Source organism: Lithobates pipiens, unplaced genomic scaffold (genome assembly GCF_037356315.1).
Source record: "Lithobates pipiens isolate NorthernLeopardFrog02 unplaced genomic scaffold, aLitPip1_a1.2 Scaffold_25, whole genome shotgun sequence".
NCBI classification, from domain to species: Eukaryota; Metazoa; Chordata; class Amphibia; order Anura; family Ranidae; genus Lithobates; species Lithobates pipiens.
Genome location: NW_027507787.1, coordinates 197,756,153 through 197,783,657, shown reverse-complemented (window position 1 = coordinate 197,783,657; position 27,505 = coordinate 197,756,153). Strand labels below are relative to the sequence as shown.

The 27,505-nt window shown below is 42.5% G+C and overlaps 1 protein-coding gene across 2 annotated transcripts; it reads left to right on the top strand.

Annotated features, from left to right (window-relative positions):
* Positions 1 to 4,274: 4,274 nt before the first annotated feature.
* On the top strand, positions 4,275 to 27,113 carry LOC143930802 (uncharacterized). 2 transcript variants are annotated; one of them, XM_077455406.1, is made up of 4 exons: positions 4,275 to 4,433; positions 20,076 to 20,270; positions 23,205 to 23,314; positions 27,022 to 27,113. In XM_077455406.1, the coding sequence occupies exons 1-4, from the start codon at positions 4,346 to 4,348 to the stop codon at positions 27,037 to 27,039; spliced, it is 411 nt and encodes a 136-aa protein (XP_077311532.1). In that variant the 5' UTR covers positions 4,275 to 4,345; the 3' UTR covers positions 27,040 to 27,113. The 2 variants fall into 2 exon arrangements, with proteins under 2 accessions (XP_077311532.1, XP_077311533.1); XM_077455407.1 differs by lacking the exon at positions 4,275 to 4,433 and adding an exon at positions 17,071 to 17,125.
* The last annotated feature ends 392 nt before the right edge of the window (positions 27,114 to 27,505 follow it).

The following is a 27,505-nucleotide window of genomic DNA, read 5'->3' as shown; positions in this document are numbered from 1 at the left end:
TCTGAAATGGACCGAGATTTTCCTTGCCTACCAAAAGATGTCCTGGACCCCATGTTCGCATACTCCACGTGCAGAGCCCGCCAGGAAGTTGACGCAGCGCTGCACTCATCACAGGCAGTGAGACATTGCCCGATCTCTGCAGCCCCACATCAGGGCGATGTCTCACTGCCTGTGATTAGCGCAGTGCTGCGCCGCGCCGACTTCCTGGCGGGCTCTGCACGTGGAGTATGCGATTGCGCCGGAGCTCATCCTTACTCACCCCCTTTGTTTCTTTCTTTTTATTGTTTATTATAAGATTTTTTTCTTTAATTTTAATTTGTGCATTGCCTTTTAATTTTACTACTGATCTGACTGTAACAAAGCTGCTTTTTTACTACACGGCTTTTCTTTTACCCCTTCATACCTAAACCTTTTTTTAGCAGAGACACTAGAGAAAAAAATCATTGCAATATCACACTGCATTTGCACAGCGGTCATTCAAATGCAATTTTTGGGATAGAAATACACATTCATGAATTAAAGAAAAACAAAACAGTACAGTTAGCCCAGTATTGTATAATGTGAAAGATAATGTTACACTGCTTTAAAATTGTGCACACTCGTGGAATGGCGACAAACTACGGTACTTAAAAATCTCCATAGGCGGCGCTTTAAAAAATTCTACAGGTGACCAGTTTAGAGTTATAGAGGAGGTCTTGTGCTAGAATTATTGCTCCCACTCTACCAACAGCGGTGATACCTCACATGTGTGGTTTGAACACTGTTTACAATGTGACTTACGGATGCGTTTGCTTCTGTGCGCGAACACGAAGGGATGGGGCGCTTTAAATGTTTTTATTTTTTTATTTTTTTTACACTGTCCCTTTAACCACTTCAGCCCCGGAAGTATTTACCCCCTTCCTGACCAGAGCACTTTTTGCGATTCGGCACTGCGTCTCTTTAACTGCCAATTGCGACGTGGCTCCCAAACAAAATTGATTTCCTTTTTTTTCCCGCAACTAGAGTGTTCTTTTGGTGGTGTTTGATCACCCCTGTGGTTTTTATTTTTTGCGCCATAAACAAAAGCATAGTGACAATTTTGAAAAAAAGCATAATTTTTTTTCTTTTTGCTATAATAAATATCCCCCAAAAATATATAAAAAAAAATTTTTTTCCTCAGTTTAGGCCGATGTGTATTCTTCTACATATTTTTGGTAAAAAAAATAAAATAAGCATTTATTGATTGGTTTGCTCAAAAGTTATAGGGTTTACAAAATAGGGGATAGTTTTATGGCATTTTTATTAATAATTTTTTTTACTAGTAATGGTGGCGATCAGCGATTTTTATCATGACTGCAACATTATGGCGGACACATCGGACAATTTTGACACATTTTTGGGACCATTAGCATTAATACAGCAATCAATGTTATAAAATTCATTACTGCATTGATTACTGTAAAAATGTCACTGGCAGTGAAGGGGTTAACCACTAGGGGGCGGGGAGGGGTTAAGTGTGTCCTAGGGGAGTGTTTCTAACTGTCTGGGGGAGGGGCTGTGTGTGACGCGACTCTGATCGCTGCTCCCCATGACAGGGAGCAGACAATCAGTGTCCTGTCATTAGGCAGAACGGGAAGATGCTGTTTACATCAGCATCTCCCCGTTCTTGAGCTCCATGACACGATCGTGAGTATCCCCATGGCAATTGAACCTGCTGGTCCCGCAGGCACTGTCACGGACCTCGCGGGTACGTTACTTTGCCCAGCTGTGCCATTCTGCCGGCGAATATATATGCCGACAGCGGTCGGCAAGTGGTTAAAAAAAAATTCTGCTCACTTTTATTCCTGTCACAAGGAATGTAAACATCCCTTAGACAATAATAGGCAGTGACGACAGGAACTCTTTACACCTCTTTCACACTGGGGCATTTTTCAGGCGCTTTACCATTAAAAAAAAGCGCCTGTAAAGTGCCTGAAAGAAGCCTCATCTGCATCATGACAGAGATCACTGCTCCCTGTCATCGGGAGCAGTGATCTCTGTCATGTGACTTGAAACCCTTCCCCCCCACAGTTAGAATCACTTCCTAGGACACACTTAACCCCTTCATCGCCCCCTAGTGGTTAACCCCTTCCCTGCCAGTGTCTTTTACACAGTAATCAGTGCATTTTTATAGCAGTGATCGCCGTATAAATGACAATGGTCACAAAATAGTGTCAAAAGTGTCTGATGTGTCCACCGTAATGTCGTAGTCCCGATAAAAATCGCAGCTCACCGCCATTACTAATAAAAAATAAAATAATAAAAATGCCATAAAACTATCCCCTATTTTGTAGGTGCTATAACTTTTGCGCAAACCAATCAATATACACTTATTGCAATGTTTTCTAACAAAAATATGTAGAAGAATACATATCGGCCTAAACTGAGGAAAAAAATGATTTTTTATATATTTTTGGGGGATATTTATTATAGAAAAAAGTAAAAGATAATTTATTTATTTTTTCAAAATTCTTGCTCTTTCTTTTGTTTATAGCACAAAAAATTAAAACCACAGAGATGATTAAATACAACCAAAAGAAAACTCTATTTATGTGAAAAAAAGGACGTCAATTTTGTTTGGGTGCAACGTCGCACGCCCGCACAATTCTCAGTTAAAGCGGCGCAATGCCGAATCACAAAAAGTGCTCTGGTTGGGAAGGGGGTAAAATCTTCCGGGGCTGAAGCGGTTAAACACACCATTGCTGAAACTGCTTGACAAAGACTTTTTTAACTGATGCCAGACTGCCATCTGTCTGAAAAGCTAATAGTAGAAGAAGAAAAAAATCCCATAGCCAAAAATATACTGTGAAAGTATTCTGTCCATGAAAACTATACTCGTTCCCTAACATCCTATACAACAGCCCTCAAACCCGTAATTGAAACATTGGGTATATTTCCTATGTTGCACTTGAATCTGTTTAAAAAAATAACCCTCCCCCACTGTTTTTTTTTGCATTGGTCTCCTACATGTTTTTTTTTGAGCAGCAGCTTACTCAGCAGTAAGGATGAGCTCAGGCGTGTTTGCATGGTCTACGTGCAGAGCCCGCCAGGAAATTGGCACTGCGCTGCGCTAATCACAGGCAGTGAGACATTGCCCCGATGCACGGCTGCAGAGATCGGGCAATGTCTCACTGCCTGTGATTAGCGCAGCGCTGCGCCGACTTCCTGGCGGGCTCTGCACGTGGACCATGCGAACACGCCTGAGCTCATCCCTACTCTGCAGCCCCCTGAAGGGTAAGAACTGTTCATCACAATTTGGCTCCTAATGGGCTCCATTCACAGAATGAACTTGCATGAGATATTTAGGTGTCAGGACACGTTTTGCTTAAATATCGCATGCGATCCTGAAACTGTCAGTTCACTAGACCGTTTTGCAGCATTTACAGAGAAAAGCTGACAGCTTATGACTCATCGTTTGTTTAGGAATCGGAGGCCACCTACTCCTTAACAGCGACTATTTATTAATTTTAATAAATACGCCGGCTAGTGCCAGGCCTTCAATTACCCCATGTTTTCACTATTAAAATAAGGCAGGACTTCATAAAATAATGCAGTATTTTAGTAGAGTTTTTTTTGTTAATGGCAAAAAACTTTTGAGTGCTATTTTACAGCATTTTTTAAGGGGAAACATAACGCTTTGTGAATGGAGCCCACTGACTTCAGTGCAATATAACTAAAAATTTTGGCATGGGTTTGCCAAACTGGGGAAGTAGAATTATAATAGATAAATAATAAATCAATAACAAAATATTGAAAATTAATTTTAAACAGAATAAGAAAAGGAAGTAAAGCAGTAAAAAAAAAAAAAAATCATGTTGCATTCTCATTGGACTAAAATTCCAAGTTTACCTGAGAACATTTTACCTGTCTGCTGAAAGTGAATATCACTATGTTTTGCCTAGATTTCTGTTGCTGTTTTATGCAGTAACATTTCTATAGTACACCCTTATCCTTCTGATCTGTGTGATAGAATATTTGAACACATTCTAAAGCACGTAACTGGATCTTGTTCTTTTGTGGTGAAGATGCTTTTTTATGAAGTATCTACTCAGTAAGATATGATGTATTTCTTTGTTAGGCTTTCCAATAGTGACACTCAGTAGCAAATAACAGGAAGGAGATCTATTATTTGGAACTATTTAGCCTGAAGATGTCAGTGAAAAGCTCTCATCCAGTTACGCATTCATGTAATGAGATGACAAAAAGATACACCCTTTTCACAAATATATATATATTTACCTAATAGCTTAGGGACACTCATTTAAACACATAACAAGGAGACCTGAGCCACTTGTTCCTCACCTCATTTGTCAAACACTTTTTTGTTATGGATCGATTCCTGAAAGTTCTCTTGCTGGTAATGTGGGGAGCTTTTGCTGTTGCTCTCTCACAAGATCTGGGTGGTTCACAAATAGGTAAGTACAGAGCTTTTTTTCAGCGGGAACGTAGTTCCGACACCTCCAGCACTGAATGTATGTAATGGCAAGGGGCGCTGTGGTGTGCTAGAGGGTCTATTGATGCCGGCTGCTGGGAGATCTATTGTTGCTGGTAGGGTCTTTTGTTGCTGGGGTTGATCTACTGTTGCTTGGGGGTATATTGTTGTGGGGGTCTATTGTTGCTGGCTGCAGGGGATCTATTTTACTGCCTTTCTTGTTATCATTAACAAATTCTATATACATACCTTAACACCACACATATATATTTGGTACTGTAGTCTCTAAAAGGGGCAGCATTGGGCAGTAAGTAAGGGGGTGGAACCAAGGGACAGTGCTCAGAGGTGGGTAGGGGGCGGAGACAAGAGTAACTTAAAAGGGGGAAGTACCTACACCTTTTCACTGAGAAAAAAAGCCCTGGGTGAGTACATTTAATGCAGCTTTCCATACATGAGATCCCTTATCCAGTACCTACAACTGGATCAGGATACAAACAGTAGTACTGAAGGAATTAATTACAGAAATACCTTTTTCTGAGAAAATAACTTTTGAAGTGCTGAGATACAGAGGTTATAAACACCAGTAGAATATCATTGGGAGGGACAGAGGAGTATCCCATGGAATTGACCATCAGTGGAAATAGAATAGGTTTGCAGTGTATTCGAGTAAGCTGACATTATGTTTTCTTATCTATCAAATTAGTACAGAAACACTTACCATATTACAGACAAGGAAATCTAAAGTACACTCTTTAGTAATCTTGAATGTATACATTTCTATATATTTAAAAATAAGATCCCAGATAGCAAGGATAACTTGCCACAAATTTGTGGCAGTGTTAAATTGTAAGTCTGCTGCACATTTTCACTGGCAAGTTGTACATCTGCATAGCACTTTGAGTTTTATTTTCAAAAGATTTTATTGTAGAATAATACAATAACAGATATTGATAACAACCATTGTATATGAGATACAGAGAGTTGACGGGCCAAAGAAAAATAAGACAAACAGGAAGTGCCCGGATAAGTTAAGAAACATGCGTTACTAACAGAGGAAAGAGAAGGAAAAAGGAAAAGGCCTATGGGCCTGGGGCCCAGTTGCTGTGTACTATACATTCCTAATCGCTAGATCCGGTAGGTCCGGGGGCATCCCGTCCCCTCTCGACACCTCAGTGGGCTGTGTCGAGTGGGGACGTCACGCCAGATAAAACAGTGTAAGGTAAGGTAGAGTGAGAGTGCAAATTAGTCCCAATGCGGTTGTAAAAAGAATCAGGAGGAAGAGAAGGGAAGAGAAATAGGTAAGATAGAGGAGGAAATTGAAGGAAATGCTTGAATCGAAAAACCTGAGCTGCAGGATAATCAGAGCTAACTTACAAATACTGTATGAGAAATAGTACACTGACAATCAAAGAAAAACACAGTGCTACAAAGAGCTAGGAGGGTGCTGCTCACCCCAAGTAGATACAGATAAAACCAGTTCCCCCACAAACGGGGTTTTTAGGCAGCAAGAGACAGTAATAGAAGCCAATAGAAGTAGTATAAAAGGTATTTTAATATTATTTGGTAAAAACAAACATGAGCTTCACCTGAACATTTGTATAACAGACAAAATCATGTGTATAAGGTACATATAATGTCACATGGAAGTATATTAACAGACACAGCTATATGTTACACTGTATGGGTTAGTAGCAGTGAAAACATGAATCTAGCTATATGTTACACTGTATAGGTTAATAACAGTGAAAGCATGAATCTGACGCGTTTCAACCCCAAAAGGGGTCTTCTTCAGAGATGATAGTCTGTTAAAAGAAAGACAAGGTTACACTGAATAAATATATCCGGTGTTATGCATGTTGGGGATACCCAATATTGATTTAATATGGTTTACCCAATGATGTACTTCCAGGTAGGTAGGGTGGATTATAGTACTTCGGATGGAATTCCCCCAGAGGGCAATGTCCCAATTTCCTTTGCGCAACTGGAGTGGTACCTGGTCCATATGTGTCGCCGGACCGTCAGGAGGAAGAGGAGACAGCGTCACAAGCCCACTGACGTGACTCGCGGGAGGTCACACAAATGCCTTGCCCCCCAGAAAAAAGAAGAATCCGGGGGGTAGGTGCGAGTAAGGGTACCGCGATGATACGGTGGGTAACACCTGCAGCAAAATCCCAACAACAGGCAAAAAATTAAAAACAAGGATTATTTAATATTGGAAACATGGGGTGCATACGTGGTATGAGGTTAATACTATCATAACCTCATTATGTATACCAAGAATTATATATATGTATATATGTGCACCCCCAATTATCCAAATATCCATGTAGGGTGCTTTCTAAAAAAGAAAGGAAGGAGAAAAAAGGGGACCATGCCTGGAAGTATCTAAAGTGCCTAGGAAAAAGGGGAGAGGGGGAAGGGAAAGGCAAAAATGAGTGAATGTGTTGATGAGTGCTGCTGTGTAAGCCATAACAACAAGGAAGGAGGGGGATGGGGAAAAAGAAAAAGAAAAAGGAGTGATGAACAGTGGACTGGTGGAAACAGTGAAAGTGTAGGCACTCAAACAGAAGAAGAAAACGGTCCGGCGACACATATGGACCAGGTACCACTCCAGTTGCGCAAAGGAAATTGGGACATTGCCCTCTGGGGGAATTCCATCCGAAGTACTATAATCCACCCTACCTACCTGGAAGTACATCATTGGGTAAACCATATTAAATCAATATTGGGTATCCCCAACATGCATAACACCGGATATATTTATTCAGTGTAACCTTGTCTTTCTTTTAACAGACTATCATCTCTGAAGAAGACCCCTTTTGGGGTTGAAACGCGTCAGATTCATGCTTTCACTGTTATTAACCTATACAGTGTAACATATAGCTAGATTCATGTTTTCACTGCTACTAACCCATACAGTGTAACATATAGCTGTGTCTGTTAATATACTTCCATGTGACATTATATGTACCTTATACACATGATTTTGTCTGTTATACAAATGTTCAGGTGAAGCTCATGTTTGTTTTTACCAAATAATATTAAAATACCTTTTATACTACTTCTATTGGCTTCTATTACTGTCTCTTGCTGCCTAAAAACCCCGTTTGTGGGGGAACTGGTTTTATCCGAGAAATAGTACACTAAACCAGTGACTTTCGCTGCCGGCTCTACTTGGTCTGGAGATGATGGATTACTAGTTAGACAAGCTTAATACATTTTGGGTGTGATAACCAGGAAGACCATTGTTTGTTGAATCTAGATTCTGTCATGTGTACTCTGGAGAAAAGAAATTCCATGCGACAATGAACATTAAGTGTGTTAATAAGCTCAGTTAGGGTTGGAGGGAGGGGGTTTTTCCACGCACGAGCTATGAGCAGGCGCGCTGAGATTAAGACGTGGTGTACCACGGGTAGACAGGAGGAGGGCCAATATTGGGAATCCAGACCAAAGAGAGCCATTCGCGAGGTCAGCTGTTGGGGAGAGTTGGTTAAGGTCTGAACCAGAGAGGAAACTTGTAGCCAAAAGGATCCAATAGCCGGGCAGCTCCACCAGATGTGAAATAAGTCCCCAGTGGAGTTGCAATTTCTCCAGCACTGTGGGGAGTGGGTGGGGAAGATGGTCGCTAACTTTTGCGGTGTATAGTACCACCTATGAAACAGTTTCATGACCGCTTCCCAATGTGTAATGTTTTTGGAGATGACTAGTGGGGTGCGAAGTACTCGATGCCAATCTTCCATGGGGAAAGAGCAATGTAGCAGGGATTCCCAGTAGAGTATGCTCGAAGATTTTGAGGATGAGGTGGGTCTGGAGAGGAGTTTGTAGATGAAGGATATGCCCTTTAAAACAGTAAGAGGGCGGTTATAGAAATGGAGAAGCTCCTTGGAGGTGGGGTCTGGAGTCGTCAAGCTTTGAGAGATGATATGTTGAAGCCTTAAGTAGATATAAAAGTCCTTATGTGAGAGACTAAATTCCGAAATCAGTTGTTGAAAGCTTTTTAGATCCGGACCAAGAAACAGGGCTCCAATGGTGGTGATTCCGGCTGCATGCCAGTGCTTAATTGATAGGTCCGGAGAGAGAAGTTGTAGCGCTAGTAAGGGGAGATTGTTCAATGCAGCTCTGTGTATGCCCAGATGATCTTTGCGTATTGCACTCCATTGAGATAGGCAGGCCCTTACTGTGGGAAGGATGGATCGTGTGATCGGAAGAGACAACCAGATTGCAGCTAGGGTCAGTTGTGGGTCAGCTGGGAGAGTTGCTGCTTCGATTTGGTGCCATCTCGTGTTGGGGTCTTGCGACCAAAGTTGTCTCCCCTGGTCTAGAATGATAGCTTTGTAGTACTTTTTAACGTCCGGCGAGCCCATCCCTCCTGAGGTAGAGGGAGTGCTTAGAACAGAAGATTTCAAGCGGGGTTTACGTCCTGCCCAAATGAACGAGTCTAAGGTACGCTGTAGTTTAGCTAGGTCTGCTGAGAGAATCGGAAGCGGGAGGGTCCGAAAGAAATAAAGAACATGTGGAAGGAGAAACATTTTGGTTAGGGCTATCCTACCAGCCCATGAAGCTTTCAAGGAGGTCATATTTGAGGATAAATTGTTCAGTTTCGTGAATAAAGAGACAAGATTACTTCGTAACAAACCAGAGGAGGGAGAGACCAGTTGAATGCCTAGATATTGCAGGGATGAGCCGGGGGCCCAGGAGAAGGGTGCTATTTTAGTAATTTCTGCTTTGAGCGCTGGCGATATCTCTATGCCAAGCATGGCTGATTTTGAGTGGTTTAATTTGTAAAGGGAAGCTTCACTAAATTTATGGAGGACCTCAGTCAGGGTAGGAAGGGATTTCACTGGATCAGAGACAGCAATGATGACATCGTCTGCATAGAGACCTATCTTATGACAGGTATCTTTCACATTAATACCATGTATATGGGGGTGCGCACGGATGGACTGCGCCAGAGGCTCCATGACTAACGCGAAAATCAAAGGTGAGAGTGGGCAGCCCTGGCGTGTACCATTAGTGATTCTAAAGGGATTTGAGAGAATGCCGGAAGTGCGGACCCTCGCAGAAGGTGAGGTATATAGACCTAGAATAGCTTTTAAGAACTCGCCCTCTATGCCAAATTTCCGGAGAACTGCCTCAAGATAACCCCAATTGACTCTGTCGAACGCCTTCTCTGCATCCAGTGATATCAGCAGAGAAGGCGTTCGACTGTGCTCTGCCCAGTGGATAAGGTCTACAAACCTGCGGGTGCCATCTGAAGCTTGGCGGCGGGGAATAAAGCCCACCTGGTCCGGGTGTATGAGGGAAGTCATGTGTTGTGAAAGTCTGGTGGCAAGAAGCTTGGCATACATTTTTAGATCGGTGTTAAGTAGTGAGATAGGGCGGTAGTTAGCCGGGTCATACGAGGCCTTCCCTGGTTTATGTATGGTGGAGATGGTTGCTTCTAGGGATTCCGAGGGGATCTCCCCTGTGGCCAGCATGTGATTAAAGGAGTTGCATAAATGCGGGGTCAGTTCATCTACAAACGTCTTATAATATTCGTTTCCAAAACCGTCTGGACCCGGGGCTTTATGTAGGGGGAGACTTTTAATTGCGTTTTTAATTTCCAGCTGTGAGAAAGGTAAGGCTAGGTCAGCAGCTTGAGAAGGGGAGAGGGAAGGGAGGGTAACGTTGGAGAGAAATGTCTGGATATTCTCTGTCGTGGGCTGCGTGTCCGTCGTGGAGTCTTTTAAGTTATACAATTGTTGATAAAATGCGCAAAAGCAGTTGGCTATGTCTCTAGGATTAGTCAGTCTGTTGCCTTTAGAGTCTATTAGGTGGGAGATTGTGGATTGGGCAGTCCTGTGTTTGTATTGTTGGGCTAGAGCTTTCCCTGATTTGTTACCCTGAGAGTACCAAGTTAGTTTAAGTTTTCGGAGATAGAATTCATGTTTATTTTGAAGATAAGTACTCAATTCAGATCTCAGTTTGCTGAGTTCTGCGTGCGTGGAGGCAGAGGGGGATTTCATATTAACCTTCTCTAGAGATTTTATCTTATCTAGATAAGTGTTAAGGGTCGCTGTGCGCTTTTTCTTCTCCTGAGCCCCTAGTCGTAGCAAAATTCCCCGTAGAACTGCTTTGTGTGCGTTCCAGCACGTGGTGGGCTTGGGGACAGAGTGCTGGTTTACATCGAAATAATCTTTTATGGCAGTCTTGACCTGTTCCCTAATGTCCTTGGTGCTGATCAAGTTGGGATTTAGTCGCCAAATTGTGAATGGGGAGGAAGGAGGGGAGAGATTGAGAACCATAGAGACGGGGGCATGATCAGACCACGATATTACACCAATTTTAGTGGATGCAACTGCTTGCAGTAGCACTTTGGATGTCAGGAACAGGTCAATCCTGGAATATGACCTCTGAGCAGTTGAATAAAACGTATAGTCTCTTTCAGTACCATGTTGACACCTCCAGGGGTCATAAAATTCTTCCAGATGTAAAAAGGAGGAGAGGGTAGAGGACCTTCTCCTTTGGGGGGATGAGGAGTCCAATGCGCGATCTGGTACCGCATTGAAGTCTCCACATAAAATGATTTGATCTTTCGGGTAGTGTTGTATTTTGGCAAGAATGGACTTAAGAAAGGGCTTTAGGTGAGTGTTGGGAGCATAGATGTTCACAATCACCATGGGTTTGTTATTAAAGGAAGCGGAAAGGATCAAGAACCTCCCTTCGGGGTCTTGCTCTATATTGGAAACTGTAAGTGCGACCGTAGAGCGCACTGCAATCAGAACACCTCTAACTTTTTTATCTGTGCGGGAATGAAAGATATGTGGGTAGCGTTTATTGGAACATTGTGGTGGGTTCCGGGAAGAGAGATGGGTCTCCTGTACACATAAGATATCAGCATGAGAAGTCGCAGCTTCCCTCCATAAGAGGGAGCGCTTGAAAGGACTATTCAGTCCCTTAACATTAAGGGACGTGATTGTAAGGGACATTAGCAGATAGGGTCAGTTGTCAAAATGGTACTGGAATTGACGGACCTTTACAACAGAACTAAGTACAAATATTAACTCTGCGAGCAGAGAGTGAACACAACAACCGTTGATTGTAAGTCAAGGTGTATAAGTAACCAAACAGTAACTTTAAAAAAGGAAAAAAAAAATACAAAAACGAAGTTGCAATAAATCAAACAAACAGTAGTAATGTGCCTATATCTATGACCGGGAGATATAGAGACGTGAGCCAAGGATCCAATTGGTTCCTGAAGGAACAGAAGGTGGCTTTGGATAAGGTACGCAGGTAGATATGGGAAGAGAATAATGCCGTGTGCTTAGCACACAGTGGCAGTTCGGCGTGTGGGGGTTCAAAAGAGGAGAGAGAAACAGTCATCCACTTTAACCTGAGAAGTCAAGCGCCTTGCCAAAAGGGGGGGTTGCCCAGGGGGGCGGCCCCCTATGTTTGGAGGTTCAGGATTTAGGTTTCGTATCCCATCTATAGGGGATCTTTGCAGGTCTAGTGTTCAGAGGCGGAGCCGGGGGAGCATGAGGGGTAATGCCCCAGTTGTGTAGTTGTTTGAAACTGTCCTTGGGGGTCAAAAATGCGACTTGTTGTTGCTGGTAGTTTACAAGAAGCTTGGTGGGGAAACCCCATTTGTATGCGATTTTATGTTCTATAAGTATCGCAGTGATTTGAGAGAAGGCCTTGCGTGCCTGTGAGGTGGCGGCTGAGATATCATTGTAAAGCTGAATCTTAGCGAAGGGATCGGGGAGGTTGCGTATGGTTCTTGCGGCCCTCATAATCTGCTCCTTAGTGTTAAAGAAGTGTATCCTAGCCAGGATATCTCTGGGTACTGTGTCTGGGAGGTGCTGCGGCTTATGGATTCTGTGTGCTCTGTCAATAAGGAGTTCCTGCGGTGTAAGAGCCGGTATAAGCTTGTGAAACAGCTGGTGCAGGTAGGGGACAATATCGGGGGGTGACACAGTCTCTGGGACTCCCCTGATCTTGATATTATTCCGCCTTGAGCGGTCTTCGAGGTCTGCGACTTTAAGACGCAGTTGGTGAATCGCAGAAGTATGTTCGTCCTGAATGTCAACTACAGTGTTGTGAGAGCTAGTAGCAGCAGAGAGATGGTGCTCTATATGCTCTATGCGCTCTTCCATGTCTTCCATTCTGTCCATCAGATGGTTAATGGAGGATCTGAGCTCCTTCTGCATGTCAGCTTGTAGGGAAAGAAGCATGGCTTTCAATGTATGTTCAGATGCAGGGCTATCTGATGTGCTGTAAGCGGCCAGTGAGGAGCTAGTGTCAGTCAGTGCTGCTGTGGGACTACAAGTGCCAGCGCCATATTGCTTCTTCATTAATGGAGGCTTAGAGGGAGAGTGTGCTGGGGAGATTGCTGCTCTCTTACCTCTGTCAGCCGGTGACATGGAGGGCGAACGCTGCCGCTCTCCAGAGTCCTCCATGTCAGAGAGATGATCCTCCGTGGGCGCAGGTGCTGCCGAGGCCGCTGGTTTCTGCTGAGGAGTGAGGCCTTCGTCCCGAACGGCGCCATCTTGGGCCTGCGCGCCGGCCGGCTTCATGTAGAAGTCTGTGAGCTTCTTCGCCCCGTGGACGGCGGATCTGCCTCGGGTCATGTCCCCGGAGGTGCGGGGTGATCCCTGGAGCTCCGTGGAAGGAATCGCGGTGGCGGATGGCGCTGGATGCTGTGTGTAGCTGAGTGGATGAGAGGAGCTCAGCACTTATGCGGCCATTCCGGTCAGCGGCCAAGCCACGCCCCCAGCACTTTGAGTTTTAGTTGACACTTTTCAAATTTTTAGCCGATTTGCTTGGCAAGTCCCTAGCAAGAGCAAAGTTGCAGTGGTGAGTCTACAGCAAGAGCTCTGCAAGTCTACAGCATAAAAATTCAGCCACAGTGACCCCTGTGGTGGGATGACTGTAGCACAACATAACTGAACCGGAACCTACAGAAGACCTGCAGAATGTTTGCAAAGAAAATTGATCTGAAGTCATGCAATGCGGACTTGCTGCAATTGTGCAAAAAACTTGTAAAGAATGGCAAGTCTAGCGATAGCTTAGCAAGTCATTTTCAAACTTGTAGCACAATTTCTTGCTATTTGGGTTGTTGGCATTGTTTTTTATGTTTGCTCTGAGGCTTGTTGCAGGCTATTTTTCAATGCTGTAAATTAATGACTCCTTACCAGATTCTTCCTGAATGGTATTTCTAAAAGGGCATGAAATATATCATTAGCTCTGGAATCTCAGGTGGTCCTGCACACTGAGAAAGGAATGGGATTCCTCTGTACACTGGTTTAGGGTGCCAATTACTTAATTGGTCCTCTACACTAAATAGATCATTCTATGCAATAGGAAATGTCCTTAAAAAGATGAGAAGGTCAGCCTACACACTGAGCAATGCTCTGTGCAATGGAGGGTACTTCTGCATGCTGGGGGGTATTCTGAACTTTTAAAGTAGAATGCCAGGAATGGGCCTGTCCCAGGCATACAAGGTTCTTGGTTCTAGGAACTGTAAATTTCATGATGTGCTTTACACTTTGTTCGATAGCCCTTATAGAGGGATCTTCATACTTTAGGTTGCTGTGCTGAACCAGAGTTAATTATCAGCCTCAGAGAAGTCCATTGACACATCGACCTAATGGGGGTTATTTACTAAAACTGCATGGTGCAAAATATGGTGCAGCTCCGAAGAGAAACCTATCAGCTTCCATGTTTTAGGCTTGGTTGATACAACTTGGGATCCAACTTGTGAAACCTCAGGTTGCATGACATGTGAAATCCCATATTATTTGTAGATAGAAGCTGATTGGCTACCATGCACAGCACCACCAGATTCTGAGTGCACCCATTTTAGTAAATCCACCCCCCCCCAATGTATCTGCCTCCGTCCTAAAGTCCTTCTTAAAGGTGTCAACTCAATTAGGGACGTAGAAGGGGGTTCTTCTACACTCTGACAGGAGCCCTTTACACCAAGCTGATGAAAAATGCATGCTTAACGTAAAGTGTTCTTAGGGTAAGTCCTTGAAGCATAAGCACTGATAATAATTATATGAAATTATCTGGAAATTAAGGCTGGGGATGTGTGCACTGGGGTGTGGCTAGGAAAAGATATCTACAGCTACATGGACCAGATCATTGTACTGAAACCTACTGTATGTTGTTCCTTGCACTTTGAAATGCTTTTAGGAAGGTACTATTCAGATGTTAACATTGTTAGTTGTAGTACTGAAATTGGTGTTTAGCATATAATTTATACCTAAATATATATATTTGTTATTTATGTAGCTTTAGTTAGTTTACTGGCTTATTCAACAGAGCAGTGAAGAAGGCAACGGTGATGTGAAAAGTGACGTAATCCACAAATTGTATTGAATCTTTTTAGTTGCTTTTTCAAGGTAAAATCCAAAATCTGAATAGTCACTAGAAGTTAATGAATACAAATGCTTTAACATTTTTAATGAATTTCTGATCATAGCAGAAGCTCATAAAAATGGGCCAGCAGATTAAGATTTTTTATAGAATTGCAACATTAGCTGATATATAAAACCTCCTCCGGAGAATTATTCCCTCCCCTTCCCCTCCTATATACCTTTTATGTTCTTCCCTTACTATATAATACTTACTATAAACATACTTTAGACGTTATGGTCAAAACTTTAAAATCATATATTTTCTTTTAGACATATTTATATTTTCTTGGGATTAAAATGTTTAAAACTCAGCCATAAGAATGTTTTCCAATTCTAAAATATATAAGGCCATTTATTGTCATTCCCACGAGAATATCTTGAAATTCTTCTTTGCTTTGTATCATCCATACTTCAATATGTCTACTTTTTATTTCTGGTATCACATAATTTGTCTTATATTCTGTACATGTAATTTATTTTAACATAAAATAAAAACTTTTGAACGAGAAAAATGGCCCAGTATTATCTTAAATGCATTCTTCTATACTGTATTTCATGCTTTTAAAAGAGTAATGATGAATAAATAAGTAATAATGATATTAAAGTGCACCTGTTCCCAGGCTAAGGAAATAAAACAATTTAAATATCTATAACATGCAGTAAAATATATTTAAAACAAACAATCCCTGCAAACTCCATAGGGGTTCGAGGCCTGTGGTCCATATCCACTGGGATTGGTACATTTTAGGAGAAGACAGAACACCAAGCTGTGTGGAGACCCAGGTGATCAAGGCCCCAGGTGTAATACACAGGGTTATACTAGTTACCCAGGGGTGACAGTGACACTGGAAACTGTAGAGCCTCTAGAGCAGGGGTCTCAAACTGGCGGCCCTCCAGCTTTTGCAAAACTACAAGTCCCATCATGCCTCTGTCTGTGGGAGTCATACTTGTAACTATCAGCCTTGCAATGACCTCCTGGGACTTGTAGTTTCACAACAGCTGGAGGGCCGCCAGTTTGAGACCCCTGCTCTAGGGAAACATGAGGCTGTGGGAACATGGAGACAAGCAAAACTTTCAGGAGATACGGAGTGATACTTGATTTTAAGGAGACATGTAGTGACATTGATTAGGTCCACAATGCACCTGCTGGTTATCTGCACTGAGTCATAGACTTCTGTTATTACCTGCGGGTTTGGTGTGCTTTTTGAAAGTCCACCACACCTGCAGGACATAATAGAAGTCTAGGACAAAGTGCAGATAGCACTTGTCATAGACTTCTATTATATCCTGCAGGTGTGGTGCACTTTCAAAAAGCACACTAAACCCACAGGTTTTAACAGAAGTCTATGGCTCAGTGCAAATAACCAGCAGGTGCAATGCGGTGCACCTGCAGATCAGTTTGAAAGAAGCCCAGTAACCACTACAGAAGAGATATGCTCATATACACACACTGTTATTTTAGATTATAAACTGACCTTTACTTAATAATAATAATCTTTCATTAAGGAATCTCCCTTACTACAGGTATTGCCAGCCGTTGCTGTTCCAGGCAGAGTACAATTGGTATCACTCCACCTGCAACAAACGCCAGTGCTATACAGGAAGGATCGGCTTATGCGGCTCTGCTCCTTCCACAGGTGTGTTTCCTCTACCGCTGGCTTCATTCAGAACACTGATGCTCTGGGATGGTGAGACGGGAACCCGCAATCTGGGTTTGCCATCCCAGAGCAGGGTGTCTTGGACCAAAACAGAGGGCTCCACTGGCCACATGTGGCCACGGCCAGCAGTTGGGCACCCCTGACTTAAAGGGTCTTTACCTAAGATGAGCATTCTGGATGACACAAGATGAAGGGAATATCAAGTGTGAAATTTGGGTATATTGTACAGCTTTCATGGACATCTGCTGATTTATTTCAGGTTTTGCTTGGACTTTGCACTGATAAGATTTGATTTTGGACACAATTTTTTTGCACTTTGGATGTCACACTGTTTTGACTTCACAGTGTGTCAACCATACATTTTTGTATTTTACACTATATTTCATTGCACTACTTGAGTTCACAGTGTGTGCATATATCTTCATATGGAACTGTATTGCACTTTTGTATGTATTTGTATTTATGTTACATGCATATCTGTTAGGTTTGCATGATTAGATCATTGGTAGATTTTTAGTTTACTCTGTGCTACATTTATGCTTTTTATTTTATGCAGTGACATTGGATACTTAGGAGATACATGTTGCTGGAAATTCTGGGTGTCTGTACATATATCAAAGGTATGAGCTCTAAGACGGGCTAAGGTGCAAGATCCAGTGAACTGTCCAGTATTCGCCAAAGCACCTGAACACTCTGCAAGGGATGATGGACATTGCTGCAGGAAAGCTTGTAGTTTGTGGTGTTTAGACACTCCCCTGCAGGCACTAGCTGACATAGGCCACTTTCCCACTGAGGCACGTTACAGGCACTATTATGCTAAAAATAGCGCCTGCAAAGTGCCTGTATAGCGCCTCTCTCTCACCAGTGTGAAAGCTTGAGGGCTTTCACACTGGAACAATGCGCTTGTGGGACATTAAAAAAGTCCTGCAAGCAGTGTCTTTGAGACGCCTTAGGAGCGGTGTATACACTGCTCTTAAAAGCCCCCCCCCCCCATCCCATTGAAATCAATGGGCAGCACCACCAAAGCACCTGAAAAGCGCTTTGGCAGTGCCGCTTTGCGGACACTTTAACCCTTTTTCAGGCAGGGTCCCTTGGCCTGCTGGGAGAACCTATTTATCTGGGTGGAGTCAGGTGATCGGAGTTTTGTACCACCTGGTCTGCTGTTTGGATGGATGTGTGTCGTACTGCCCCGGGCTGCTGGGCCAGAAACTTAAAGGGGTTGTAAAGGTAAATGTTTTTTCACCTTAATTTTTTCACCTTAATACATTCTATACATTAAGGTGAAAAAACATCTGACACTGCCTGCACCCCCAGCCCCCCCCCTCCTTTTACTTACCTGACCCCTTGAAAATCCCACGCTTGCCCCCGCCGTCCTCTTCACCGCTCAGCCTGGCCGCTGATTGGCTGGAGTGGATGGATGGATGCCATTGCCTTGCACTGCTGTCAATCACATCCACTGACGCGGAGCGCCGGGGGCGGGGCCGTGTGATACTGCCCGCGGCTATAGCCGCCGGCTGTATCATGGGAGCGCGCCCGCAGGTGCTTCTCACCATGCGAGGGAGCTCGCATGAACGTGAGAAGTACCTGCGGGAGGAAGCAGAGACAGCCACAGAGGGACCCCAAAGGGCAGGTTCGGGGCCACTCTGTGCAAAACGAGCTGCACAGTGGAGGTAAGTATAACATGTTTTTTTTAACTTTACAATCCCTTTAAGGCCTGTCCTGGGGACATTTGGCTGCTAGGCTGCCTGAGGACCTTTCCAGAAGTGGGAGAGCAGCGTAGGGTTGGGACTGCTGGCTTGTAATCCAAACAGAAGTAGCAGTTCATCTTGACAGGGAACCAACTATGGTCAGAGGTAGAAGGGAAGCTCTCACCACTAAGGGACCATCAACTTTGTTAACGGAGACCACTGGGAGTAAGATGAAGCTAGTACCAGAGCAGTCTTCTCATCAGCTGGGGATGGTGAAGAAGTGGGAAAACTTCAGCGGGTGCCAAGCTAGGGACCCAGCGGGACAACAGATGTGATGCTTGTGAAGCATCAGTGAATGCCAAGCCAGGAACCTAGCGGGTCAGCAGGGCTGACGCTTGAAGAGTATCTGTGAGTGCCAAGCCAGAGACCCAGCGGGGAAGCGCGGGTGATGCTTGAGGAAGATAATGAGTGCTAAAAGTGGAGGAGCTCATGGGATCCAGTGGCTATTGCATCTGAAATCTAGTGAAAGACTAGGAGTTCATTGAGTAAAGATCCACAGTGAGTGACTGTGGAGTAAGGAGAAGTGTTTGTGTTGCCAATAGTTGAATACAACAACTACTGTTAGTAACTGCTACAAGATTATTGCCATAGGAGACAGTGGTCCTACCTATACAGAAGTTGTGCCCGGCTTGAGGCCTTTACCTGTATAGCTGTCTGCCTATAGAAGTCTCGGAGTCTGACAGTTATCTTTGCATGTCTTGGCCCTAACCCTCTCTCTCAGTTTTGTTCAAGAGATATTAAATCTCTTTGCATTGACAAAGTGTCTTGTGCCCACCATTTCATCTTGCAGTACACCCACCATGTCTTGTAACCCACTCTACATTGAAGGATGTCCCTAACTCTGGAGGTCACCATTAGGCATCTAGGGGCCTTGGGACTCTGCTACATTATTTTATGTTTTTTCTTTGCATATGAAGGCACTGTTAGGGATACAGTATTTCACAAAAGTAAGTATACCCCTCACATTTTTGTAAATATTTTATTGTATCTTTTCATGTGGAAACACTGAAGAAATTACACTTTGCTACAATGTAAAGTAGTGAGTGTACAGATTTTATAACAGTGTAAATTTGCTGACCCCTCAAAATAACTCAACACACAGCCATTAATGTCTAAACCACTGGCAACAAAAGTGAGTACACCCCTAATGTCCAAATTGGGCCTGAAGTGTCAATATTTTGTGTGGCCACCCTTTTTTCCAGCACTGCCTTAACCATCTTGGGCATGGAGCTCACGAGCTTCACAGGTTGACACTGGAGTCCTCTTCCACTGCTCCATGACCACATCATGGAGCTGATGGATATTAGAGACCTTGCACTTCCCCACCTTCCGTTTGAGGATGCCCCACAGATGCTCAATAGGGTCCTATTCTACATTGTAGCAAAGTTTTGTCACATGAAAAGATATAATAAAATATTTACAAAAATGTGAGGGGTGTACTCACTTTTGTAAGATACTGTATATATTGTTAGGTTATAGATTTATATTGTTTTATGCACTTCCTTTTTCTTTGTTCCGATTTGTCATTAATACGTTTAAAGGCAGCAGCTTTTTTGCATATAGACATTTTTGAGCATAGTGTAATATTATTTGTTTTTGATTTGTCATCAATTTCTTCAAAGAGTGACTGTGGCTATAAATGAGGGATTGTTTTAAAGTACCTTCACTGCTTGTTCAGAATATGTAAATACTTCAGTGTGTATGTTCTGGGCACAGGTTCACTTTAAGGATTTCGTTTTTTGGATAGGCTCTCTCCATATGGAATTCATTCTGGATTCTCCTAATAAACTTAAACCACTTTAAAAGTAATGTTTGTCTTTAGGTGCTGGAGGATTAAGAAAACCAGGTGACTGTCCAAAAGTTTCTGAAGGCAGTGAAGACTACACTCAGTGCAGTGAGACTTGTGTTGATAAGGACAACTGTACAACCAACACTTGTGATTCTGACCCAGAGTGCGAAGGAAGCTTCAAGTGCTGTAGAACCATTTGTGGAACTGCCTGTGTCCCACCAGTTTTCAGTGAGTTAAAGTGTGTGATGCGTGCCAAATCTTTATTTGTATGAACAGGACTCATGGAACTTAAAAATAACAGCATAATAGATTTGTTACTATTTATTTATCTTTTTTCTGTCTCTTACACTGGCCCTTCTGGTGTTTTTTTGAGAAATTTCCAAATGCTTTTAATCTTATAATATAAAAGAGAATTTACATTGGGTTTGTACATTTTTTTTTTCTTGCTCTTTCTTTCTTTCTTTCTTTCTTTCTTTCTTTCTTTCTTTCTTTCTTTCTTTCTTTCTTTCTTACGGTCAGAGCTAACACAAATGCAATTACTTATTTTTTCTATTTGTTTTAATAACATAATTACATTGCGGGTATATTGCATATCACTATTATTTTGTTCTATATATCAAGCCAGCAGGAGAAGCTTTCTTTACTTTTTTTGTTCTAAAAAAGCCTGTCTCAAGCTGAAATTTATACTTACTATGAGTGTGCTTTTTAAAAAAAAATGTATTACATAGAATTATTTTTTTGCCTTATTTATTGATGTCACAATGGGACAACATGAGCATCACTGAGCCTAAAGCCACGTACACACGATCAGGCTTTCCGACAACAAAACCATGGGATTTTTTGGAAGGATGTTGGCTCCAATTTGTCTTGCATGCACACGGTCACACAAATGTTGGCCAACAATTGTAGTGACATACAAGACGTACGTGATATCTCCATTATGAACGCTAGTTTCATAAGGCCCAGTGCTTCCGGCTCGTCCTTGATTCCGAGAATGCGTGTTTGTACTTTGGGCTTTAGTCCCATGGACTTGTGTACACACGATCGGAAAGTCGGACAACACACATTTGGTGGCATGCCAACATTTATTGGCAGAAAGTACAACAACAATTGTCCAATGGAGCAAACACACGGTCGAATTTTCCGCCAACAGCCTGACATCCAACATTTCCCATCGGAAAATCCGATCGTGTGTACGCGGCATTAGGCTCCGTTCACACCTAGGCGTTTTTGGGCGTTTTTCTGCTCCAAGCCTCAGCTCTAAAAACGCCCAACAAGACAAATCCCATTTATTTTAATGGCCCCTATTCACATCTGAGCAGTCTGTCGCCTAAAGCAAAATGCCCATCGCTGAAAAAAGTACATGAGCTTCTTTTTTGGCAGATTATAGGCATTTTAATTATTTTACATTGATAACCTTTTGAACTTCAAAACGCCTGTACACAAAATTTTCAAAAAGACCTGAAAAAACGCCTGAAAAAGACCTGTAAAATAGTAACGCCTAGATGTGAACGGAGCCTTATTGCTTATCTAATGTCTGTAGGCAGCTTAAGACTCCTGGTGTCTCTGCAGTAGATTGCTTTTCCAGTATTGTCATATTTACAGAATTTTAGGTTTAAAAAGTGCCCTAATGCTTTAGAATTTTGATCTTGTCAATTATTTTCAAGGGCATGGTCAGTGAAGTCTGCCAGAAAGCCATTACTATCAGTTTAACATGGTGCTGTTTATGGTCGTATCCCAGTATTGCATTAATAACACCAGCGGCTTAACAATAGCCATAACTTTTTGTTTTGTTTTGTATTAGACATGTGCGATTAGTTTCCTACGATTCTCAAATTCGTATGAATTTCCCTAAATTCGTACATTCGGGAGGATCCGAATTTTGTACGAAATATGAACTTTTGTTTACGAATTTTCGGATCAGTCGTCGCCGCGTCGACGACTCATTATGCTTATTATGAGGGGCTCCCACCTTCCCTGTGCTATGCTGACTTTCTCCTGGGGCTGTACCCAAATTCCTGTGCTGTGCTGTGCTGACATACTGAGCACAGCAGGGGTACATCCCCAGGAGGAAGTCAGCACAGCACAGGGATGGTGGGAGCCCCTCATCTAACGAAAATTCGTATTTCGGATAGGAAATTCTTCAACGGAATTTCGTATTTCAGATAAAAACCAAACTTCCATCAGCATTGACTGTCATATTGAGGTATATTTCTGCCTTTAAATTCATCGTAAAGAACGTTCGTACAAGTTAACGAATCTAACCACAATTCATATTTCGTTCTAATTGAATTTGAATTTTGGACACGAAATACAAAGTACGAATTAATTCTAATACGAACCGTAACAGAACGGAACAAAACAAATTTATTGACGGCGCCCATGTCTATTTTGTATACAGTAGAATGGTGTACAGGGCAAAATGGCTTTAAGGTTTACTGCTATCTGGGGCTCCATTAGATTAGTTTTACCATCCATTTCTGTTCTGGGGAAAATCTTTTTAAGACAGGAAGTGAGGGAACATCGGCAACAGGGAAATAGACAACTATAAAAAACAGAAGTTCTATAACTTCCCCACTTTATCCATGACAAAAAAAAAGTTTGGGTATACATATACCGTACTTTATGATGCCTCTTTATATTTTTCAAAAAAGATTTACTCACCTTTCACCTAGGATTCACATATTTTTCCAAATGAATTTTAAAAAAGTGTAAACCTTGGGTGAAAAAATTATGAATACAGTAGACCCCATATTTTACATTCACTATAAACTATACTAAGACTGGGGAAATGATCAGAGCATATAGTCAGCTGTAAATATCAGCCATTGTTAAGCCTTGGCATCGAAAGTTCAAAATAAGATTTTGGATTCTGTAAAGGAAAAAAAAAAATTATTTTACCAAATAAATAGGGTGGAATCACACATTGTCTCATTATTCTTTACAAATTATATCATCCCCTCCCTTTAGAATGTAAGCTCTATGAGCAGGGACCTCCCGTACCTTTTGTGTTAAACTGTACTGTAATTCTGTTTTCCCCCCTATACATTATAAAGCGCTGCGTAAACTGTTGGCGCTATATAAATCGTGTATAATAATAATAATAATTATACAGAGAGACCACAGAATTGTACATTTTTATTGTTTATTTTAAATTAATAGGAAATCCATGCCAAGATAACTTTGACTGTCCTTGGTCACTGAAGTGCTGTGAAGGTGTATGTGACAGTGACTGTGTCTATCAGTCTAAGAACAAGGATCCAACACAAAATGTAAGCCAATTTGAATAATCATGATTAAGTAAAAAGGTTATGCTAAACATTTAGGTACTCTTATTGGTTATTTTTTTGTTTTCTAGCTGTAACTTGTATAATTGTATAGTATGTGAACTGATTTTATGTATTTTTATTTAATATGAAAAGAACTACATAAATAAATACGGTAAGTTTTTTCTTACTTCTTTTAGGCTCGGTTCACACAGGGGGCGACACGACTTGCCGTGCCGCGACTTGCCGCGACCTCAGCGGCGACTTGCAAATGACTTCTGTATAGAAATCAATGCAAGTCGCCCGAGGTCGCCCAAAAGTAGTACAGGAACCTTTTTTCTAAGTCGGAGCGACTTGAGTCGCTCCTCTTAGAACGGTTCCGTAGTACAGAACGGGGGCGACTTGTCAGGTCGTGGAACGGCAAGTCGTGTCGCCTCGTGTCGCCCCCTGTGTGAACCGAGCCTTAGTCATGAATTTATGAAATATTGCAAATAAACATTAAAAGTTTACAGTAGCTTTAGACACTTCTTTACATGTATTCTTGTAAACAAAGCTTGTCTACGGAGATCAATATCTAAAGCAGTGAATGAATTACTGGAGTGACTGATCCCTACTTGTATATGGTTCTGTTTGCTAATCTAATCACAGAAAAAGTCTCATGACAGTTGGGCTATCTCTCTGAATAACCCACGCTCTGGGATTCCTACATCATGTATTCATTGTTAAAGCGGAGTTCTGCTTAAAAACAAAATAAAATAAAAGTCAGCAGCTGCAAATACTGCAGCTACTGACTTTTACTACTCGAACACTTACCTGTCCAGGGATCCAGCGATGCGGGGGAACAAAGCCCCCCTCATCTCCCCCTCCTCTCTGCGGCACTGGCATTGTAACTGTGGGCATTGGCTGTGGATTTACAGCTGGTCACCCACTGCACATTCGCGAGCCGCACCGCGTGACTGGCCGGGCAATCATCTGGGATCTGTGACCCGGATGATTGCCAAGAGGGAGGGGGGGAGAGGTGATCTCCCTTTCGGTGCACCGGGAGGAAGTGGGAGCTGGGACCCTCTAAAAAGAGGATATCTGCTCCCCCCCAAAAAAAAATGACATGCCAAATGTGGCCTGTGAGGGGGTCACCTCTCTTCAAGCAGAAGTTCCATTTTTGGGTGGAACTCCTCTTTAATTTCTAAAACAAAATAGTAAACATTATTTTTTAAACGTAAAAAAAATTAATTTGAACTGAAAACATTATAGCTTCTCAGATATATAGGTGGGTAGGTGGGGGGCAAGGAAGACAATAACAATCCAAATGCAATTCTGTTTTTCAGTTTCCAAAAACAGAACATAGATGGAAAGGGAAAGGATGAACTTTAGAAGACTGAAAGGTCTTTTGAACAGTTTAACTGTTTTCTATGTAAGCCCAATTATAGGGTAGACCCTTGTTTCAGTTGGAATGTTTACCCTACATCAGAGTAGAATATAGAGAGCAATTTAGACTATTCCATTGTGACCTTTTGTTTAAAGTAGTATTAAACCCAAAAGCAAACATTTATTTATTGCAGCTTACCAAATCTTATGTGTGATGGCTGCATTCATTTTTTTTTTATACTTTCTTTCTTTTATTTTCATCTGGTGATCCAGCCAACAAGTTTGTTTTTCAAAATCATAGGCTCTCCAGCAGAATGTATCAGCTTACATTAATGATCAGCTTTTATTTATTCATGTAAAACCTTTATCCCAAAAGGAAAAAAAAACAGCTTGCTGTAAATGGTTTAAAAGTGTGAGCTGGAGTTAGGCTTCAATGTGTTTGTGTATTTAAATCTGTTAATACATTTAACACTACCCTCCCCCCAGATTGGCAATGCTGTTGTCTGCTGTGCCTCCTGTTCTCATTCATCCAGAGTGTTGGTTCACTGATACAGGTGGCGTGTTACTGGCAAGATCATCAGGTGAAAACAGAGGGGAAAAAGCCAAATGAAAGAAAACGGATGCAGCCACCACATCTAATGATTGGCAAGCTGCAATATATTAAATTTTTCGCTTTGGGTTTTATACCGCTTTAAGTAGTTGCCTGCCTCAATTATTTATTCTGATTAAATTGGAAGGCTTGTGATTCGGATAATCTCTCACAGAGTAGTGGCAAAATCAAAATATAGGACTTCACTCTCTGCTTGCTTGTCCTAGGTCTGTAACTTTTTAAATAGCTGTAGGATTGGTAAAACAACCGTGCAACTAGCAGAAAAAGGCCAGCGATGACAAAACCAATTGTTAAATACATGACAAGTTTATGTTTAACCACTACAGATCCGCGCTATTGCCAAATGACGGCATTAGCGCGGACCTACATTTCCGGGACTACGTCTATTGACGTGGTCCCGGTTACGAGCGGCCTGCGCGCGGCGCGCTCTGTGATCGGCGAGTCCGTGAGACTCGCCTGATCACCGATCCGTGTAAGGGGTCGATCCCGACCCCTTATCACGTGATCAGCTGTCAGCCAATGACAGCTGATCATGTGATAGAACGGAGCCGGTAATCAGCTATTATTCCTCTTCGCGCTGACAGCGCGAGGAGAGAAAAAAAAAGCCGATCGCCGGCGGCCGTGATCGGGACATCAGTCCCGATCACGGCCATCAATACAAGGGACCACCTGCCACCTGCCTGTGCCCACCTGCCTCCCGCAGTGCCATCCTGAAATAAAATAAAAGCAAAAGTAAGTGCCCCCCGTCAGTGCCCATAGTGCCCACAGTGCCACCCACAGTGCCACCCACAGTGCCACCCACAGTGCCACCCCACAGTGCCACCCACAGTGCCACCCACAGTGCCACCCAATCTGCCTCAAAGGTGCTGCACCCCAGTGCCGCCCATCAGTGCCCAGCAGTGCCGCCCATCTGTGCCCAGCAGTGCCGCCCATCAGTGCCCAGCAGTGCCACCTATCAGAGCCACCTATCAGTGCCACCTATCAGTGCCCATCAGTCCCATCTATCTGTGGTACCTATCAGTGCCCATCCGTGCCACCCATCCGTGCCACTTATCCGTGCCACCCATCCGTGCCATCTTATCTGTGCCCATCTTTGCCCATCAGTGCCGCCTTATCTGTGCCCATCGGTGCCGCCTTATCTGTGCCTATTAGTGCCGCCTTAACTATGCCTATCAGTGCCCACCGGTGCAGCCTATCAGTGCCCACCAATGCAGCCCATCAGTGCCCACCAATGCAGCCCATCAGTGCCCACCAATGCAGCCTATCAGTGCCGCCTAATCAGCGCACTTCAATGAAGGAGAAAAATGACCCGTTTGCAAAATTTTATAACAAACTATTAAAACATGATTTTTTTTTTTTGCATCTTTTTTTGTTTGTTTAGCAAAAAATAAAACTCCGAGCTGTAACTAAATACCACCAAAAGAAAGCTCTATTTGTGGGAAAAAAATGATAAAAATTTCATTTGGGTACAGTGTTGTATGACCGCGTAATTGTCACTCAAAGTGCATCAGCGCTGAAAGCTGAAAATTGGTCTGGGACTGAGGGGGGTTTAAGTGCCCAGTAAGCAAGTGGTTAACATAAATATAAAAATAAAATCTAAAACTACTTTTTTTTTTTTTATTAATTATTGTCTAGTAAACTTGCAATTCAGTAATACTGTCAACAGCTGGGCAGTTTTTATCATAGTTATTACTGTAAGTTATCTATTTAAACTTTATTTTCTGTTTTTTAATTCTAGCAAAAGAAGAAGCAATGATCGAAACGTACTTTGGGTCCTTGTTGCTAAAAATGATGATCATTAGATGGTAGAATAAATACATATCAAAAACACTTAATTGTTGTCATTAATTGTACATCCTAACACGAACGCTCATTAGGGGCTCTATTTATCAGTGTTTTAACCCAAGATTCACACAACTGTTTCCCAAGATGCACCCATTTTTCAGTAGGTGGCTACCCTGAGTAATATGATGTTCAGACCAATGCTTATATGCAAAAACAGGATCCCTTCAAGCCAGATAGAAATGTGGCTGTGATCAAAATGGGTCACTGAACTTTATTATTTGGCTTGCCTAGTAAACTATTGGGTCATCACAGCAGTCAATCAATATTTTGAAACTTATTCCCAGTTTGAGAAAACTCATGGTTGAACTACATGTTCAAAAGGTGGCAATATCTAGTCCTACTATTTTTTATATAACACAGGTCTCCTAATAATGTTA